We start from the raw sequence: 22,154 nt of genomic DNA, 5'->3' as shown, positions 1-22,154 counted from the left end.
GCCTCTTTTAGTTCTCTGTATGTTACCACCAGAATGATCCTCCTAACACATGAATCTATTCCTGTCATACTCCCTACATAAAGTTCTAGCTTTCTAGATACCCGAAACGCTCCAGGGTTGGGCTTAGTGCCCTTTGTGATCTTTGTGTCTTAGCTTCGTTATTTCTGTTTTGTCACTGCCCCGGCCCTGACTGCAGATGCCCTTTCTCTTTTCCCTCTGTTCTCATGTTGGCTTTTTCCTGGGTGCTCTTAACACTCAGCTAAGGTGATCCTTTCAGGCTGGAATAAATGTTTGTTGTATTCTTCTTTTATATTCTCACAGAATCCGTGAGCATTTAACACAACATGGTGTTGCCACCCATATGTTTTTGTTTTCTCTAGTAGTCTCTGAGCTCAGTGAGGGCTGGAAGCTAATACTCGCTCTTTACCTCCTGCAGAGCCTGATGACCAGTGGCTCTTCATTAACTTCTGTGTATGAGTGTATTGTTTCAAAATTTGAAGGCAGAAGCAAAGTAATGTTAAGATGCCACAGAAGACTGGCTGCCAGGAGACAGGACAAAGTGGCATTTCTTTAGTAAATTGGTAACATTCCCATGGTTTTGGCGTCAGTCAGATGGGCCTGGAAAAATAATTTTATCTGTAAACTGAGAGTGCATCAGCCCCTGGGGGACGATTTCACCCTAACCATGCTGACACAAGACCTTAACGTCACTATATTCCTAGAGAGTGAGAACGGTCCCTGCTAGCCATAATGGAATACTGGAAAGCTACATTGGAAGTTAAATTACAGTGAAGATATTGTCTACATTCTGTGAAATCACAAGTGGGAATATTGTTAATTTAAAAACCTCTTTAAGGGGGATCTGAAGTACTCTAATATTCCTGAGGTTAGGGAAAGCTAGTGAGAGTGAGCTTTTTAAGGTAACTGTTTGCCTGTGTCCTTTGGGAAGGGCTATGATTTAGCAAAATGTAGAAAAGTGCCTGTGCATCCTGTTCTTCAGTTTTTCGTGGTGACCCTTAAACCCATGTATGTGTAATTTATTGTACAGCCTGTGGTGGGTGTGCATATGCATGCACTGATGCGTTTATAGTCCAGTAGTGGAGGGCAGGCAATTAGCAGACGGAATCTAACTTCATCTGGAAGAATAAACAGGTTAAAGTACTAAAAAGAAAGACCCGCCGTTTTTTCCTTCCTATGTGAGAAAAAACCCAGTTCTTCTCTGTGTGTCTCCTTTATTCCTCATATAATAAAACACTCAGACGTCTGACACGTCTAGTCACCAAATGGGGGTTTTTTCCTCTACAAGCGATTCTCTGTGATACCAGCTGGGTGCCCTACACTTTTAACTCCTGATACTGTCTACCTGGAGATACTGTGAGATACCCCAGGTGAAGGGTTTAGTCTCTCAGGACCCTCTCCCTCCACTCTCACAACTTCAGACGCTAGTCACAGACTGTCACCTGTGCTTCTGACCAACTGTAGATCTATAGGCTGCAGATTGGAGGTTCCAACAACCCCCTCTTTGGGTTTGATTGCTACAGTGGCTCATGGAACTTAGGGAAACACATAGGTTGACCATTTTATTAAAGGATATGAAGGATCCAGATGAACATCCAGATGGAAGAGATGTGTAGGGCAGAGGATCTGGGAAGGGGTATGGAGCTTCCATGCTCTGTCCTGGTGTTGCCACTGTCCCAGCACCTCCACATGTTCATCCCAGTAGCTCTCTAGAACTCCGTGCTTTTGGGATTTTATGGAGGCTTCATCATGTAGGCATGATCAGTCATTCCATTTTAGCCCTTCTCCCTTTCTTAAGAGAATAGTGGGGCAAGGCTGAAAATCCAAGCTTCTAACCATGGGTTGGTCTCTTTGGTGACTAGGCCTCATCCAGTAGCTGTCCAGGAGCCCCGTGTCAGGGACCAGAGTCAGAGGCCTAATATTTGAACAAAAGATGTCCTAGTGTTCTTATCACTTAGGAAATTACAAGGGTTTCAGGAGCCCGGTGCCAGAGACCAGTGTGTATATTTTCTATCATCTCACAAGTACCAAAGGAGAGCTTTATAAAGTGTAATGAGTCCTAACAAGTTTTCAAGCATTCTAAAGTTGGATATTTTCTGAAACATGAGAGGTTTCCTGTAAAAGGTAGATAAGGGACACATTACCTCCTTTACACACTGAGACCTTGTTACAGTGGTTGTAAAAATAGAAAAAGGGTCTAAAACAATGTCAGAGAATGGCAGGGAGGTCATCAGGAGACAGCAAAATGTAACATTTTTTCAGATGGGGTAGCTGGGTGAGTTTTGCAAAAAAACCCAGTGTGAACAGAGCCGGTTGAGCTGCAGTAACCCTGGAAAATGCCTGGCTCTATGGAGGACCTGGGATAATTCTGGAATATGAGTGACTATATGCGGAAGAACAGAAGTTGAAGATCTTGACCCCTATGTAACCAAGTAACCAAGATGCCTACCTTATGCCTGTTCCAGTCCATGCTCAGACAAAGACCAGAAGTTTAATTTACTGGAAAAAGTGAATGGGAAAGAATACAATTTATGAAGACATGACCCAGTAGACAGTGAGGGTGAGATGTAGGACAGAAAAGAAGGAGATTGGAAAATGAGCGGGTGGTGACCACACCCCCCCCCCCGACCTGAACTCACAAGAGCTCCCTACCCAGCCATAGAACTTTTTGCTGAGGTTTGAGTGCCAGCTCGTTTGTTTTGAACAATTGTAAGCCATGTTTCTTTAAGTGGGCATTTCAAGACAGCTACCACAAGCTTTCTTCTAGTTAATGTGTATCTTTTTCTTTATCTTAAATCCTTTCTATATCTTTGTTTTAGATGTGTCTTAAAAACAGCATAGTTACCTTTTGTTATCCAATATAACAGTCTCTCTTAACTGGAATGTTTAGAACCTTAAGGAGATAAATGGTTTAAATTAACTTGTCCCAGATTTGGCATGTGGGACCTCCTTCTCCTGTGTCTGTTTGACATGTCCCTGTCCCTGTTTGAGCGCCTCCTTTCTGGCACCACCAGTGCTCCAAGCTCTTGTACTCTCTCTGTCAGGCCCTGAGAGCAGCCATTCTCCCCCACCCCCCAAGGATCCCTGGTTCTTTTTGTTTGTTTGTTTTTTAAAGATTTTACTTATTTATTTGACAGAGACACAGCAAGAGAGGGAGCACAAGCAGGGCGAGTGGGAGAGGGAGAAGCAGGCTTCCTGCCGAGCAGGGAGCCTGATGTGGGGCTCGATCCCAGGACCCTGGGATCATGACCTGAGCCGAAGGCAGATGCTTAACGACTGAGCCACCCAGGCGCCCCCCCCTGGTTCTTTTTAATAGAGAATGGTATGTAGAAATGTTAGATTGATTATACCTGTAGAAGGCTAAAATATACACAGAGATATTTGTCAAAGAACCATCTGTAATAGACTGTAAAAAATACACAACTGTAATGGTTATATTTGGGTGGTAAAATTACAGATGCATAACTCTACACTGCGATGCTGGGCATTATGGTGGACTCACAAGAAACTGAAGATGTGTTCCTTTACTCATGTAGCTTGTAATCTGGTTAAAAGTGCAGATTACATGAAAAATAATCAGCAATGCCATACTACATTACATGAATTTTAAAGTAGGCTATATTAAGAGAGTGAGCAGTAGGGCTGGGAACTTGGGTGGATTATATTAAAACTTCATTTCAGGGACGCCTGGGTCAGTCATTGGGCATCTGCCTTCGGCTCAGGTCATGATCTCAGGGTCTTGGGATCGAGCCCCGCATCAGGCTCCTTGCTCTGCAGGGAGCCTGCTTCTCCCTGTCCCTCTGCCCCTGCTTGTGTACCCTGTCTGTCTCTCTGTTAAATCAATAAAATCTTTAAAAAAATTTTTTTTTAAACTTGATTTCAGCAGGGTTTTGGAGCATGGCTAAAGCTTGAGTTGGGGAGTTGGAGCCTTCTAGGTGGAACACAACATGAGTAGAGGTACAATATGACCATAGTGTGTAAGAATCATTGGAGTATTTAGACATAATAAGACAATAATGCTGGAGGCTCTTAAAATAATGGAGCAGGAACATCATACACTTTAGAGCTGGGCAGACTGCTATGAGGCTCTTCATGTTTATAACAAGGCTTCAAAGGCCTCGGGATGGTCTAGGACACAGCAGTGCTCAATAAATGGTAGCTACTGTCATTTTTAGTAGTACTAATAAAACAGGAAGTTAAGCTTGGCAGAATAGTTTGATGATGAACCATTGTTTTCTTCTGAAAAGAGTACTAAAGTATATATTCATAGTCATTTTTCCTAGTGGTTTATGTAGGGTAAAAAAGAGGAGAGGAAGAAGGTTTTAACTCTTAGTATGTTGCACAGAGTGATGAGCCTTTTGGGAGGACAAACTGTCCTGTTGTTACTCTCATTTCCTGTGATTAGCACATTGTATGAGGGGTAGGAGTGGTGAGATGGGCACCGGATCTGTAGTTAACCCAATGAAAGGTAAAGAGAAGATTGTTTAGATTAGTCCTGAAGTAACTATTGAATGATAGTGTTGCCTGGATGAGGCTGATGATGGATTGGGCAGAATGTGAGCAATTGAAAGATTGGAGACTCTGGTTTGAGTCAGATGATAGTTCCTTGGATACGTGGAATGAGAGAATAGTAAAGGGGGAATGTCATTTAAAAAGTTGTGATTGCTATCATGTACTGAATGCCTTCTCTGTGCCAGGTGTATAGGATGTTACCTCACACAGAAGTCATATTAGATGGAGCAGAGCTAGTGACTTGCCCACAGGCACACCATTAGTAAGTGTTAGAGCTGGGATGTGAGTTGTGCCCTTAAAAAGCCAGCTCTGGTGTCATGTCTTCCTTCCAGGAAGCCTTGCCTCTAACTTCCCACCATCCCCAGACACTCTCTTAGACCTAGGCTAGCTTGAGGGCCCTTCTGTTTTCATATGATACCCAGTTTGTAGCTGCAGCTGTGCCTTTACTTAAGGAATTACAATTACAGTACACCTTTGGAATTTAGGGACTTCGCATTCTCTGATCCAGTTGCTCCTTCAGTAACTTAAGAGTTCCAGGTGTAAGGCGCATATGTGGAGAATCACAGTGCGACCCTGGTGCACCAGAGGGACTCCCTCCCCACGAGTGTGGGCCCAGCACTTGAATGGGCCAGAGTTTCAGGGGTCTGGACACATGCCCTTGGCAAATGTAAAGGTTCTCTTCTTCCTTTTATGTTTGTTTCTTATACTACCTATCTTATGATTCAACTTGAAGTTCTAACACAGCAACTAGTGCATGTTTATATTTAAGTAATACATTCATAATATCTTTAAACCGTAGGTCCTCTGCTGTACCACTTTGAAAATTTGGCAAATGAACTTTCCATAGAATTGAGCTATGAAGATATAAAAAATGTCGTTCTGCAGTATGGATTCCAGGTGGAGGTGAGGATGGAATCAAGTTTCACTCCCAATGCTCTTAGACAGGAATGGGACTATTATGACAGTTCCTGGCTTTACCTCTTAATCTCTTTGTTTTCTCATCCATAAAGTGAAAATACTTAGCTTTTAGAATTATTAGGATTTGGCATAATGTGTAAGTAAATGGAAAACTATAATCCCTGGTGTCATCAGTCGGCTTTCAGTACGTGGCAGCTTACCGGTATAGGTACCAAGCCGACTAGCGTCTGGAAGACCAGATGAAGGGGGGAGGGCAGTGATACTGTTCACTGTGTGTACTTCTGTAGTGTTCAATCTTTTTTATCATGTGATTATAAGGTTTTATGATACTTTGACTTGTTTTAGTTGTGTTTATTTAAAACCATTTCATTCATTAAAAAAATTAAACAAGATTTGTTCTTAAAAATGAAGAGAAGCAATATATCGGAGTCATGTAGAGCTCCAACTCTTATTAGTGGTGTGACCATGAGCAATCTGTCCTTTGTAAAGTGCAATTACTAATAATGCCAATCTTAAGGGGGTATTTGTATGTAATAAATGAATTAATAAAGAGTATGTTTAAAATAGTACACTGTACTAAACCAGTACTCTGTGTTATCATGGTCATCATCATCATCATGATTATTGTTTGCATTCCAGGTGGAAAAAGAATCTGTCTTGTCAACATATACTGTGAATGATCTCTCCATGATGAAATACTACTATGAATGTGTCTTGTTTGTGGTCCGTAAACCACAGTAACGTTCTCAAGTGGTATCAGCAGAAAAAAGTTTGATAAGAGCAAATGCTGAAATAAACAACTCAAAATCAACTATCCCAATGACAGGACACAACCTCAAATCAGTGGTGCCTTCTTATTCCTAACAAAATTTAGAAATAGCGTCTATTTTCTTAATACGTCTATTGCTTTTTCAGAAATATACTATGCCATGCATATTTGTACTACAGAAGTAAAAATGGAGGAAATATCTTCAAGTATACTTTTTCCTTGAAGCCCAGAATTGTCTTTCAGTAGAAAAAACTTTATCTCCAGTGGTCTTCATGAAGCTGTCTGTTGCAAGTCTGCCATATTAATGACTACTAGTATTGAAGTCCCCCAAATCTCTTTGTTTTGTGTGCATTGCACAGGTTATTTTTAAAAGAGTCTGAGGATCCTCTGTCACATTCAGCATCTGGAATTGGGACTTTTGTTTGTGTTGGACCTAAGCAATCCATACATAGAATGTGTGTCTGTCCTTTTATCATTCAGATTATTTTTTTCTAGCTCAGCTGAACTTAGAGAAGCATCAACCATTTCATTTTTATGAAATGCTGAATTTAATAAGATCACAGGCCAGTAAAATGCATTCAGGCATTCAAGTAACTGAGAAATTAGTCTTTTGGGCACACTAAACTGAACATTATTTGAAAGCATACTCATCATGAATCACTCTGAAATGTATGAGATCTCAGCACTCTTAAGTGAGGCACAAAAGCCTTTATTCAAGGTACTGCTCGGAAAATGGGGAAATGAGAATAAAATCTCCCATTTGAAATGTATGATTTTAAACTAGAAGTGAATACAGTCTGTCAGTGGATGTTTACAATAGTGTCTTTTCTTTAAATTACCTGGATCACAAAAGCAAGCACCTTTTTTTGTTTTCAGTTAAACTGTCATGATGGTATTACCGTGGGGAAATTCTGAATATGAAATTCAGGGATAAATTACTGCCCATGGTCTGTGTCTTCAATATTGTAAGAAGCAGCCGTTCATGTGATTTCAGATTAACACCAATTTTGTTCCCTGATAGCTGGAGTTAAAACAGTATCTGCTGCTTTAAATTTCTACCTCTAGCAGATCTTTTCTATTGGATGGAGTTTTCCTTTGTATTTTTTTTATGTTTATTATTTTGTTTCCAGTAGCTTGGAAAGCAGAGTTGACTAATTTAATGTTTTAACCTTTCTAGGTTAAAACATTAAGGGAAAAGGAAGTACTCTTGTTGGATATTTTCACAGGTGATTATGATGGCATTAAATGACCTCTGTGGCAATTTGAATCAGATAGACTTAATTTCAATAATGTGCTGTAGGATTAATGTCATGTTCTAGTAGGAAAACTTACTTGTGAATCTTTAGGCCTTTTTTGTTAGTTAGGTTGGGGGAGTCTGCGCAGTTTGGCATCTTACTAGTAGGAGCTTTTCTGTGGACAGTAAGGAGCTCTTGTGGCCTTTGGTCCTGTTATGCCGTAAAGGGCTCTATGAAGATTATTTGACTTGCTAAATTGTGGAAGCCTGTAGCCTCTTGAGTTAAAAAAAAAAAAAACCCAAAAACGATTTCTTTTTTGTCTCCCCCCTCCCATACTTGACAGATGTTCAGTTATTAGAATTCTCATTAACTACCACATGAATGAATTTTAAATTAATTGGTGGGGGGAAAAAATCCAAATTTGGTTTTAAGAAAAAAAAGCTTAAAAGGATCCTAAGTATTTAAAAAATCCATTGAAAGGAAAGGAATGCATGCTGTTTTTGGGTACTGTAGAAAGGCTTTTTATTCACTGACTGGTATTCACTTTTTTACTTGTATCAGAACAAATGATCTTGTTTTTCTCAGAGGCAAAAATATGTTGACAGCAGGGAGTTGGCTTTATTACTTAAAATTTTGGCTATCAGGTTTTATTCTTTAATAATGTTACTTATATTTCTAAATTATAGCTTACGTTTTAGTTAATTCTGAAATCACTTATTTCATTTGTTTTTAATTTCTCATATCATGACTACTGTTTTTCAAATATTCTACACAAATTTGCATCACTTTTTTTCTCATTGCTTTTGTAATGTATTCTAAACTTGAAAATTGTGGTATCAATCAATAATAGAAATGTCACTGGAGGATTTAATTTTATATTTCTTATGTGTAGTCCTAGCTACTAAAGTATGTAAGCCTTAAAAATTTTTGTTCTTTTTCCTTATATTAGCTTTATATACAAATGTTTTCATTCATTTTCATAAAGCAGGAGGAGACAGGTCATTGTGCTTGCTTCCCTCCCTCCCCCCAACCCCCCCCATATTCTGAAGCGGTGCAGGTTAGGGTATTTTAATCAAGTGAGCAAGATGGGAAATGTAAAATATAGAGAAGCTGTATAAATCACAGTATAAAATTATGAAGTTTGGGAACTGTAAAATGTACTGTATTTATATGTAATTCTCATTCTAAAAGTTGCCACAAAGGCTGAATTGGAAGCTTCATGTCTGCATGAAATTTCCTATATTTTTAATGTGTATGATGGACTTAATTTTTCTTGAATATTAAAGTCTGCCAATTGCTACGAAACAGTATTTGCTTGGTTGTTTCCATCTAAGTTAGTAGTAACTATAGATGTGGGAATTTGAATTAATGGAACGCATACTTTTTAATCCTTAGATGAGCTTATTCTTATATGCTTCTAGAAAGTAATAATACTTGGTCTTTGAGTATGTTAAGCCTGATACTAATTAATCTTGATCTTTGCTTTTGTTAAATAATAGAAAAATACCTATAAAGAACACAAGTACAAGAGTTCCAGGACCAGCCATTAGTATAGCACAAGCACTGCACTTGGCACTTAGATACTCTGGGTGTGTTTCCCTGAACTGTTGTTTGTGGTATCAGGCAAGATGATCTGAGTGTGTTTCCTCGTCTGTAAGAGGATTGATACCACTTACTTCAAAGGGTTATATGAGGTCCTGTGCTACTCTGTGCAGTATTATATGTGAAAGCACCTAGTAGACTTGTAATTTCAATCTCTGTTGACCACTGTATAGTGATAGAAAAAGATGAAGATGAGTCACAGGACATTAGTTTTAATGTTATGGTGAAAAAAACGTTTCAGTGGAATCCTGGGGAGGTTCAAAGATGACAGGTATGTATGTATAGATTCTTGAATATTAAAGTTTGGTGGGAATGGTAGAGAAATAAAATGGTAGGTAATAGGAGAGAAGGCACAAGCAAAACTTCATGGAGGGTTACTCCACTTTTAGAAACATGCTGGTACGTGCCTCTTATATGTTGGATTATTTCTGTTCAGTATAGATACATAGAATCATTCAGCCAGTGTGTATGTGCATTTTCAGTCAAGTTGCCTTTGAGAATGATGAACATCTTACAAGTCACTGACAGCGTTTTGGAATAACTTTGCATCCATTCTCTGGTCCATACTGCATTTTGCTAAACTTGTCATTTTTGTCAATATGATAGGAAAAAGTATCTAATTGTAATACTCATTTAACTGTTATGGAAGTTGAGCAGTTTATTAAGTCTAATGCCCGGAGAGAGGTATCTTTAATCCACCAGCCTATAGGTGTTGAGCTGGTATACCAAACAAGCCATTGGCAACCATCCAAAAGTCAGTAAAAATGTATCGAACTTCGTCAAGGGGAGGACTGGCCAGTCATAAGCACTGCTTTGAGTTCGAGCCACGGACAGGAAGGACAGGAAGGACCGTATCTGCTTCTGGTTTTACCCGGCTGGCATGGAGGCTGAACGCCCACAGCCCATTGGACCCCACTAGGTTTCAAGTTAGCCAACCAGGGATCTAGACCCGGGACTTCAGGTAACGTCTGTGAGTCAAGAGCCCCACCAAACCAGCGGCTTTGCTTTAGGTGGCAGAGCGGGGCATAAAGTCTGCCCCCAAAGGAATGGCTGCCATTTTATCATAGTACCAAAAGCTGCTAGGGCCAGGCCAGCTACACCCTTGAATATGCTATTTGTTTTGACTTGGGAGGCTTGTTGGGTCCTTTTCACCTTGTTAGTCATCAAGTCCAAATTGACCCACCTCCAAATGAGAATGTCAAACCAAAGAGGCATTCAGTCTCAAAGCTTAGTAGCAGACTAATAACCTCCTCCTCTTGTACAAAGGTGTCTTTGGTGATTGTCAGGCAATTGATTCTATTATAGTACCTGGCTATGGCCTGTGAGAATTTAGGCAGCCATTAAGTCTTTGAAGCTGTGGTTTCTCTCTCCTGGAGTTCAGTATTATTTCTGCTGGGCCACCCAGGAAGGGACAGTCCTTGAATGTGAACTTAATTGGAAGGAAAAGTTCAGGTAAATAATAGATCCGTGATACATACATGTACTGAATTGGCCCAAAGGGCCTCAGTGAGAGGTTATTTTTGAGGTGTCTGACTCCTTGGTAAAAAAACAAAACCCAAAACTGTGTGATTTTTTTTTTTTTCAGGCCTGAACATAGGTAATTACAAAGGCTTTACCTGGCAGGTTCACGGAACAAAGCTGGCCTCCCTGGACCAGACTTGCTGCACTGCAGTCTCTAGTGAGACTTGCAGTCCACAGCTCATGCTCTTATTCACAGCTTCAGTCCTAGCCCAGTGCCTCTGTGTCAGGGGCTTTGGGAGAAGCCTTCCTTAGGTGCCTCTGCTGAGACCTGCTTCTAGGAGGAGGGAAAGGGGTAAACTTTAAGACCCATTTCTACACTCTGACTCAGTACTCTTCCCACTCTTAGGCCCTCCTCCTCTTTCACCCCACTCCCCGGGTCTGCAAGCTTGCAAGGAGCCTGTCTGGACTTCCATTAGCAATGAGACCACTGCCATGTCTGTGCAGACCCAGCTGATGCCTGACTGGTATGCTGTTCCATGGGAGAAAATGGGAGCAGGGAGCTACCTATGGTTTGTCTGGTTTAGCCTCTTGCTTATACTGTTGAAGGGATCAGAGGTTTGACTGTTACTTTCATTTTGGCTTCTTGTATTTACCGGCTATTCCAGCACTTAGCAACTCAGCTCGCCCTGGCTCAGATGAGGCGTTAACAGTTTCACACCTTCCTTTCCACTGCAAGCCCTGTCCAAACTATCGGTTGAATTCAAGTGTCTTTTTCCCCTATAGGATCACAGACCAAGAAGTTTAACACATGCATCAGGGGCTACAGCCCAGCTGCGAGGAGACCCACGTTACCCCCAGCTGGGAGGCAGGGGGAGGCCAGTCCAAGGAGACAGTGGGAGGACGGGGTGGGAGGGAAACCCGATTTTCTCCATTGAACTCTGACCCCAGAATTAATGCCCAAGCACTGCTGCTTCCTCCTGTGAGCTCCCAGCATCCAGTGAGTGCTCAGCCCCCAGGGCCCTTTACTTTGTGCTCATGCACATGCCACTGTGCTGTCCGGCCCCAGGCTTCTAGCTTTGGCCACCCTGGCACCCAGAGCCCCAACTTCACTGCCAGCCATGTGTGTCCGTGGCAAGACTGTACACTAATAGGTAAAGCTTCTTCCTCACTTTCGAGGGGCCACCTACACTCAACCAAGTGGCCTTCTGCTTTCAGGTCACCCAAAGCTCTATATTGAATAGCAGATTCCTCATTGCTGACATTAATCTCAGTTGAGGACTCTTTCCTTAGCAGCCACAGCCTTCTGGCCTTCTGGCTGGGACCACAGGGCTTGCTGCTCCATAGTGGTAACATCCCTGTCTCTTCCTGCCAGGAAGAGTGAGCAAATTTGGGTGACTCGCCTCAAACCCACCTCTAGCTGTTCAACATCATTAACAGGACAGAAGGGGTCGCATTACTTTCCTGCCATATTAACCATGAGGCAAGAGCATTTGCTGCTGTATCCTAGGAAGTCTCAGATTCCTGAACTAGCCTGTGCAATCTTGTCTTTCCAAATCTGGAATGCCAAGTCTGTCAGCATCCCAGACTTGTCAACAAAACTGGTGAGTCTGGGGTTTGGTCTTAACCCTACTGACGAGTAAGTTAGCCTATTAGTTTCGTGCACATTGCCAGAAGACGGGAGAAGTTACACAAAAGTAGAGGGTTCCTGTGTGCCCTTCACCAAGCTTTCATCCCAAAATAACATTTCACGTGACTGTAAGACAGTAATCAAAACCATGAAATGGACATTGGCACGACTGTTACTGAACTATAGACCTTGTTCGAAGCGTGCCAGTTTTTGCAAGTGCTTATTAAAAGATCCTACTTTTAAACTTTTCATTTTAGCTCTAAAATGGGTTTCTTATTGACAGTATGTACCTAGGTCTTGCCTTTTTATTCATTCTGGTTATCTTTTTTTGATAACTTGTAATTGGGTATTTAAACCATTTACATCTTAATCATTGACATGGGTGAATTTAAACCTACCATTTTGCTAGCTTTCTACTTATTCCATTTCTTTCTTTTTTCCTCTTTTCTCACTTACTTCGGGACTACTGATTGCATCTCCACTACTGGTTTATTAGTTACAGCTCTTTACAGAAAGAAGTTCCGGTGATTTCCCTAGGGCTTCTGATACACACTGTTAGCTTGTCACGGCCCACCTTCAAAGTGGTACGCCACTGAATGGATGGTTGTAAGAGTCACCGCTCCTAACAATGTGTCTCCAGTTCCTCTCTTCCAGCGTTCATGATATTGCCACACGTCTTACTTTAATGTGCATAATAAGCCCCAGAATACACCGTTACTATTTTTGCTTTAACTGAATTCTTTTGAAGCAATAAAACTAACAAATACATTTTTTACTTATCTTCATTTTTATAGTTTCTGGTGTGCGGTGCTTTAAAAGTGTCCCCACAGATCCTGTGATACCCCTCCCTTTGGCCTGGCCTCACTCCTCTCCCTCTCAGTGTGGGCTGTAGGGACTCACTTTAATAAACAGAGGTAGAGACGTTGTGGTTTCCATGAGCCCCCCCCCAGCAGCAGCTGTACTGTGCATCATATTGTAAGCCAGGAGGCCTTCCAGCCTCCTGACCTGCTCCAGGTCTTTCTCTTGAGCACCCAATGCAAGGCCATAAGAAAAACCGAATCTCGTGAGTACACACATCCCTTGTATCTGAGACTCCAGCTATTCCAAACTGAGAATGGTAACCCACAATTACCAAGAATGTAAAAAATTTTTGCAAGTCATAAAAGACACTGTAGCTTCCATTCTTCTCTCAGATCACTTGGGTCAGGGGACACAAGGAGACACGCCATGTGGACATTCAAATAACCCTATGGAGAATTCCATGTGGTGAAGAAATAAGGCCTTCTCCAGTTACATGTGTAGAATGAGCTTGGAAGTGGGTCCCCCAGCTCTGGTCAAGCCTTCCAATGAAGCCCCAGCCAACATCTTGATGGCAATCATGTGAGCAACCCTGGTCAGCAATCCTAAACTATCCAGCTGAGCTGATGTTGAATTCCTGACCCACAGACTGAGAAACTGGGCCAGGTTTGTTGGTGTAAACCACTGAGTTTTGGGGTAATTTGTGACAAAACATTCCATTTCTTTATGTGCATCCAAGCTTCCATCTGGTAAACATACTTGCACCTTAAGAACTTTCCTTAACATTTCTCATAGCAGGTCTGCTGGCAATGCATTCTCTTAGATTTTGTCTGAAAAATCCTTTATCTCAAGTTTTATTTTGTAAAAGATTTGCTGAATACAGAGTTCTGGGTTGACTTTCATTCTTTAAAGACCACCATTGTTTAGATGAGTACTGTACTGTAATTCTTATTTTTCTCCCTCTGAATGTGTTTCTTTTTAATCTGGCTGCATTCAGTTTTCAGTAGTTTGACTATGACGTACGTGTCTATGCCTGTGTGTTTTGGTTTGCTTTTTGGAATTTGTTCTGTTTGTCCTATCTGTGTGTTTGATGTTACTATTTCTGAAAAATCTTATCTCTTCAATTATTCCTTCTGCCCTATTCTTTCTGGGACTTCTACTGCATGTACATTAGATGGCTTGTTCTTGTCCCACAATTCCTGGATGCTCTGTTCGGGTGTTTTGTCCCTTCCAGTCTCCTGCTTTACCCCAAGTCTTTGTCCTGAGCAATGGAAGGCCATGAAAAAAAAAATCTTATGAGTACAAACATCCTTTGTGTAAGAGACTCCCAACTATTCCAAACTGAGATGCTAATCCACAATTGCCAAAAAGGAAAAATTTTTGCAGATTTCTTAGCTTATGAAACAGCCACTTTTTTTTTTAAGATTTTATTTATTTATTTGAGAGAGAGAGAACGAGAGATAGAGAGCACGAGAGGGAAGAGGGTCAGAGGGAGAAGCAGACTCCCTGCTGAGCAGGGAGCCCGATGTGGGACTCGATCCCGGGACTCCAGGATCATGACCTGAGCCGAAGGCAGTCGCTTAACCAACTGAGCCACCCAGGCACCCGAAACAGCCACTTTTGACACAAAACTCCTACATCAAAGTCAAAGAATTTACAACTCACAGCAATAGCATTAGCCAGAGTATTAATTTTGGGTCTTACCCTGAGACCCAAATCTCACAGAGTGGGACACAAGACAGTACAAGGTGACACTTGCACAAGCATCGGGTTGCATTACAGGAGAACCCTGAGCTTAGGAAACCTTACTCTTTCATGATGGGCAAGCAGTTAAGTGACTGACTTTGCCCTAGGAGAAGATACTATGCTAGATGGTAAATAAACCTACCCTCTGTTCCAGAAGGAGACAGTCTCTATCTATCTTCTAAGCGTGTTTACTTTACATATATCCTTGAAAAGATAATCTAGAATAAAGTTAGCCAGTACCTCTGCTTGCAAAATATGCTGAAATGCAAAAAACCATGGAAAATTGGCTCCCAACAGAAGATAACAGAAGACAGAAACTTTAAGTGTTGCCCTATAGTAAAGAAACTTGCAACCCAGACAAAATACCAGTGTCACTGAGATAATCTGAGGTGGCCCAAAGATGTGTCCCATATGCCCTCTACCCATGTTTCCCAATACACCACCCCGATGACTATTGATAACAGTTTTGTCCCTGGAACATTTTATGCAATACCAAAAAAATGCACATATAAATGTGTGTATATATGTGTGAACCTTACTTTTTTGACTTAATACGTTTTTAATTGTTCTATATCCATACACATAAATTCCTTTAATAAAATCTGCATGTTTGTATGTCTAATACACACACACACACACACACACATAATGCTAACAAGTAACATTTAGGTTCTTTTCAACCTTTTGCTCTTCAGCATTATATTACAATGAATAGTCCAGTACATACTACTTTGTGTCCATTCTCAGTGGACACATTATTACATCTGGTGTAAATTCCTAAAGGTGAACAGTGCATTTTAAAATTTTCATAGATGTTGTCAGACAGCTCTCTTAAAAGGTTACACTTTAAAACAAGGTATCTGTCTCTCAGTATTTTCACCAACACAACCTACTATTAAACATTTTAACAATGGCCAAGCTTATGTTGAAAACTGCATTAAAATCTTTTGTAACATGCAATGTCTTTGTTTTTTTTGTCTGTTTTGCTCTTCACTATCACAGACGCCTGGGAAGGAAGAAACAGACTGTAGGGACACAGACCAGGTCAGTGTCCCAGCCTATTTACTGTGTGGTGTTCACTTTTTCCTTCAACCCACAAACATTTATTGAGAACCGCACTGTGTCCAGTATAAGGCTTGATCTTGGGGATTCAAAGGTCCGAAGTTAATGTTTTTCCCGTCAGAGCTTACACAGCAGAGGAAAGGTGTCAAACAAGTAATTACCTAATTGTAAGAACTGAGGTCACCATTATAAAGGACAGGTACAGGGTACTCTGAGCAGTAGGGAGGTACTGAGACGTCCCTAAAGAAATGATATTTGAGCTGAGACCTGAAGGAAGAACAGAACTTATCAAACATACACAGAAACAGTCAAGGATCTATATTTCATTTTTCAAGTGTTCCTGCTATAATCACCATTTACTTGTACCTTAATTAGTACAAAGAGGAAAACTGGTATTTTTCCAGGCTGTAAGAAAATTTATACAATTTTCTTTATACTGGTGGGCGCCTGGGTGGCTCAGTTGGTTGGGCGACTGCCTTCGGCTCAGGTCATGATCCTGGAGTCCCTGGATCGAGTCCCGCATCGGGCTCCCTGCTCGGCAAGGGGTCTGCTTCTCCCTCTGACCCTCCCCCCATCTCATGTGCTTTCTCTCTCATTCTCTCTCTCTCTCTCAAATAAATAAATAAAATCTTTAAAAAAAAAAAACAATTTTCTTTATACTGGTTGAGTTCTTATAGAATAAAATCAGGTAGGTCATAGTCAGTGGTTTGACTATTACAAGGTTGATGAATTTCCTTTTGTATATTATATAAATATATGCTATATATTAGTATATGCTAACATATACTATACTCATATATAATGAATAAATACACTTTACTACAACAAACAAGGAAGAAGGCATATCTCAAAGTTAAAAGTTATAAAACAATATAACCTTGAAGTCAAAGTAAAATCTTACAAGGAAGGCATTTTCTGCTTCGAGTCAAGATGGAATAATGGACCACATTTACCCTCTCACCTAAAACAACCAAAAACCCTGACACAATATATAAAACAACTGCCAACAAAGGCCAGTGATCAATAAGAGGAAACAAGGTGAGCCCTACTCACTGCTTTTGAGTCTCCAGGATATGGCCTTAGGGGGGGAAACCAGGGCCAAGCCTGGCGGTGTGCCTGAACTGAGGACATGATGTTGACAGTCCACGGAAACTGAGGCAGCTAGAGTTTGCAGGACAGAGTACCTGAGAGGAAGAAACTACACAGAGAGCACTCTGGAGATCAGAGCAGAGTCGTCCCCATCCCCCACCCCCAGAACACCGATCTACAGAGTACTGATGAGTGCATGTGCGTGAGGTAACTTCCCAAGGCCAGAGCAAGAAGCAACAACAAAGTAAACTCGTAATACCCAGTATCCAGTAAAAAATTACCATGTATGCAGACACAGAACAAAACAACATCCCTAGAGAGGAGAAAGACTAATCAATAGAAACCAACCCAGAACCAACACAGATGTTAGAATTAGCAGAGAAGGACATTAAAACAGTGAGCATAACTGTTCCATGTGTTTAGAAAGTTGTACAGAGATGTAGAGAAGACCTACACTGAACTTCTGGAGATGGTAAGTACATTGTCTGGCATGACAAATACAGTGCATGAGATTAACAGCAGAAAAGGCATGAGAAAAGGAAAGGTTAGTGAGCTTCAAATCATAGCAATAGAAACTAGCCAAAACAGTAAGGGAATAAAGGCCACACTGGCTTTTTTTGCTGTCCCAAGCTCATACCAGACATGCTCTTGCTTTAGCACATTTGCACTTGTTATGACCTCTGCCTACAATTACTCACCATAAATACTCAACTCACCCCTGATTTTCCTCAGGTCCCTGCTCAAAAGTCTCCTTATCTGAGAAGCCCTTCTTGACCACCCAATATAAGCCCCCCCAACCTCATTCTGCCTTGTCCTCTCTTGCACCTGACAGATGTACTTGTTTACTGTCTAGCTCCCTCAATATAAGCTTCACGTGGGGAGCCACGGGACAGGGGGTTTTGTTGTGCTTACTGGGGTAACTAGAATTTCCCCTGGTCCATAGCAAATGCTATTTTTCAAGGAGTAATGAGTGAGCATAAGGTTGTGAAGGGGCACAGTTACACTTCTGACATGAGTACCTGGTTGGATGAACGATGGGTTGCGGGGGACACAAGAATGGACTATGAGATGCCTGTGAAACATTCACGCCAAAGTGATGACTAGTCATTCATTCAACAATTACGTACTGAGCACCTGGTACACGCCAGGCACTGTTCTAGGTGCTTGAACATATCCTAAGTGAAAAAAAATAAGCAAAAAACCAAGAACGCTACCCTCAAGGAGCTTACTTTTTAGAGAAGGACACAATAAGAATAATAAATAAGTGAATCATGTAATAAATTGGAAGGTGGTATGTGCTATAGAAAAAAAAATAGCAGGCAAAGGGAATCTCAAGAGTCCTGGGCAGTGCTAAGTGAGTGGAAATTTTAAATAGGGTGGTCGGGACTGGGCTTATTGAGAAGTTACAAGGGTCTGATGCTTTGGGGTGAGGTTCATCTGTTAAATTGGCAATAATACCTGTCATGGAGTTCTGAGGACTAAATGAGATATGTAAAAGGTCTGGCGAATACACAGTTGCTAAAAAAATTTCAAACCACTTCCCCACCCTAAACTGCTGTAGGGCTTTAATCAGTCTGAAACAGGCAAATTTTAAGATAAGCAGAATGTGAGTGTGCATCCCTTCTTTACCAAGAAGACACGAAGGGAAAAGTATCCATCTGTGTTGCTTTGCTGTTACTAATGATGAGTTCTGAGTCATTATCCATAAGAAGTGCTGGGGAAAGAAATCAGAGTTACTTACACAAAATTAGAGAATAGGAAGAAGATCCTATTGGGTCAATATAAAAGTGCACCTGGACAGGGTGAGGGTGGGAGTGAAGGGTTGCAAGATTTCTGCTTTATATGAAGTGATACAGTGTTAACTTCAAGTAAACGGTGGAAAGTTAAAGATGTATATTGCAATCCTTGGAGCAACCACTGAAAATTCATGCAAAGAGGTATTTAAGTTAATAGATTAAATTAAATTTAAATTCAAAACAATACTGAATTAATCCAAAAGAGGTCTGGAAAGGATGTACAGAGTCAAAAAAGAAAGGGAACAGACAGCAAATAAATAGTAAAAGACTAGACTTAAATCCAGTCATCTCAGTAATTTCTATCAAGTGTTAAAGCACTAAACAATTAAAATACAGAAACTGCCAGAATGTCACAAAAGCAAGACCCAACTATATATGTTGTCTCCAAGAGAAACATTAAATATAAAGATAAACTGAAAGTAAATGGCTGGAAAAAAAGATGTGCTGTGCAAATGGTAAGCATAAGAGGGCTGGAACTGCTATAAGATCAAAGAAAGACAACTTGAAAATGAAGAGCATTACCAGATATAAAGAGGGATATTTCATAAGAACAAAGGGTTAATACATCAGAGACATAACAATCATAATATATGTGTGCCTAATAATGGAGCTTCAAAACACATAGAAAAAAACTGACAACTAAAAGGAGAAACAGAAAAATCTCCTGTCCTAGTTGGATATTTAACACCTATTTCTTAGCAATTCATAGAACGTTTAGACCAAAAAATCCCCCCAAAAAAACAAAAAACCCCAAATCTGTAAAGACACATAATATCTGAGAAACACTACCAACCACCTTGACCTAAGTGACACTGATAGAGCACTATGCCGAATACCTGCAGGATATTATGTTCTTTCCAAGAACACATGTTACATGTACCATGATAATTCATATGCTGGGTCATAAAATAAATCTCAACAAATTTAAAAGGATTAAAACCACACAGATAATGAATTAAACGAGAAAGGAATTAAACTAGAAATCAATAAGAAAAAGATACCTAGGAAAACCTCCAATACTTGAAAAGTTAACACAAATAATCCACAGGTCAAAAAAGAAATCAAGGAATGCAATGTACAGCATAGGGAATACAGTCAATAATTTTGTAATAACTGTAAAGTGACAGATGGTAACTAGACTTATCATGGGGATCATTTCATAATGTATAAAAATATCAAATCACTATGATGTACACCTGAAAACAGGATACAGCATGTCAATTAGACTTCAATTAAAAAAAAAAAATCATGAACAAGTATGCTCATTGCACACTATTTCTTTTTTTTTTTAAGATTTTATTTATTTATTTGACAGAGAGAGAGACAGCGAGAGAGGGAACACAAGCAGGGGGAGTGGGAGAGGGAGAAGCAGGCTTCCCGCTGAGCGGGGAGCAGGACCCTGGGATCATGACTTGAGCCAAAGGCAGACGCTTAACGACTGAGCCATGCAGGTGCCCCTGCACACTATTTCTAACTGCAAAAATCTGAAAAAAATCAAACATTTATCAATAGATTCTTATGATGAAATACCATACTTAGTATCAATGAATGAAATATGATTACATGCACAAAAATATTAAATAAGGAAAATAGGAAAGCAAAGAACTCAATATTTTAAGTAGGCAAAATATTTGTGAACATTTTACAAAGAAGACACAGGGCACGGGGGTGGCTCAGTCGGTTAAGCGCCTGCCTTCAGCTCAGGTCATGACCCCAGGGTCCTGGGATGGAGCCCCACATCGGGCTCCCTGCTCAGTGGGGAGTCTGCTTCTCCTTCTACCCCTCCCCTCTTCTCGTGATCTCTCTCACTTTCCCTCACAAATAAATTATTTAAAAAAAAAGAAGCAATACAGATAGCAAATAAACTATCATTAGTCAACATCATTAGTCATTAGGGAAATGTAAATTAAAATTTTAATAAGATATATGAGATACCGGTTTAGAAAGACTAAAAATAAAGTCTGACCATACCAATTGTTGGAGAGCATGTGTAGGAACTGGAGTTCTCATACACTGCTGATGGGAAAGTAAAATGGTGTAACCACTTTTGGCAATTTGCTAGAAAACTGAAGACACCTACCACATGGTCCAGCCATTCTACTCCTAGGTATGTACCCCAGAGAAAAGAAATCTTACATCCATACGAAGCCTTACACACAAATGTTCTCAGCAGCTTTATCTGTACAGCCCCAAACTGGAAGCAACCTACATGTCCATCAACAGGTAAATGGAGAAACAAATTATGATACAGCCACACAATGGAGAAGTACTGAGTAATAAAATTTTGAATGAACATGTGATAGCATGAATGAATCTCAAAATAATTGTGCTGAAGGAAGCCAAACAAGAACAGCATATACTGTGATTCCATTTATATAAAACTCCAGAAAATGCAAATTAATCTATAATGACAGAAAGTAAAGCACTGGTTACCTTCCCCTGGAAGGAACCAGGGCAGGAGAGAGGAATCACAAAAGGGCAAATGGAAACCTTTGGGGCTGATGGAGATGTGTATTATCTTAATTGTGGCTATGATTTCACAGGAATATACATATGTCAAAATTCAGCAAAGTAAACACTTTAAATATATGCATTTTATTTTATGTCAATTAAGGCTCCATAAAGTGTTAAAAAAAAAACACACAGCAAAACCAAAAATGTTATTTAGGAACACAAACACAAATGAGAAAATTACAAAGTAAAGCAAAGGGACGGTTAAGTCAAAATTCAAAACAGCAATTACCTGGAGTGGAAGAAAGAGAGAAAGGCACCAGTGGGAGAAGCAGGTAGGGACCTTGTCATGTTCTGGCCCAAGTAATATCCTATTTATAAAACCGGGTGTTGGGCATCTTACTATCATTCCTTTGTGTTTTACACAACCTTTTGTATGTATGATGTATTTCACAATGTAGAAAAACAGAGTCTGTGGTGAGGACCCCAAAGGAATGTACCTCTATTAGCTAGCCCGCATTTTATCATTTTTGGGACGGACACCCTCAAAACTTTTCAAATACAAGTAAGGTCTTTCATATCTGATCTGTGTGATCTGCTCTTTGAGACTGACAGATTATCCAATTTCAAAGAAGAAGGAATGGAAAGATCAAGCAGAAAAGCTATTTAACACCGTAACTTATTATATTTCTGTGCCTATTAAGTAAGTCGTTGCCTATCTTCTCAGAACCTTAGCATGGGGTAAATAGTATAGAGGTTAAGTACTTACCAGCTAGCGCACAGTTATCTTCCTTGCACTTTCTCTCGATCATGTAGCTCTCTTCCTCATTTTTGTTTACTTGGTTACTATCTTTATCAACCATCAAAATACAAGCTATCGTAAATTCACTGCTCTCATCCCCCTCCCTTCGCCTGATAACAAATTCTGCTGTGAGGAAGGTCTTGGAATCTCACTTTAGACCCTCGCACCGAGTAAGAAGGGAACTCTGTGTGCTTCCCACATAATTTAAGAGCCAAACAAGTTTAGGTTTCAGTTGGAAAAGGAAGAGCGGTGCTCCGGGCTTGGCTCT

The 22,154-nt window shown here is 40.4% G+C and overlaps 1 protein-coding gene across 2 annotated transcripts in view; it reads left to right on the top strand.

Annotated features, from left to right (window-relative positions):
* CARNMT1 (carnosine N-methyltransferase 1) overlaps window positions 1-8,757 on the top strand; it is a 39,836-nt gene extending 31,079 nt beyond the window's left edge. For both annotated transcript variants that reach the window (XM_028095492.2, XM_028095493.2), the window contains exons 7-8: window positions 5,330-5,433; window positions 6,088-8,757. In XM_028095492.2, coding sequence (XP_027951293.1) covers window positions 5,330-5,433; window positions 6,088-6,189 — 206 coding nt within the window. In that variant the 3' untranslated portion in view covers window positions 6,190-8,757. The remainder of the gene's footprint in view (window positions 1-5,329; window positions 5,434-6,087) is intronic.
* The last annotated feature ends 13,397 nt before the right edge of the window (window positions 8,758-22,154 follow it).

This window comes from Eumetopias jubatus, unplaced genomic scaffold (assembly GCF_037043125.1).
Source record: "Eumetopias jubatus isolate StellerSeaLion01/CBP00866 unplaced genomic scaffold, mEumJub1_p1.0 scaffold_15, whole genome shotgun sequence".
Taxonomy (NCBI): Eukaryota; Metazoa; Chordata; class Mammalia; order Carnivora; family Otariidae; genus Eumetopias; species Eumetopias jubatus.
The sequence above is the reverse complement of the archived record's forward strand: the minus strand, read 5'-3'. Positions and strand labels throughout refer to the sequence as shown.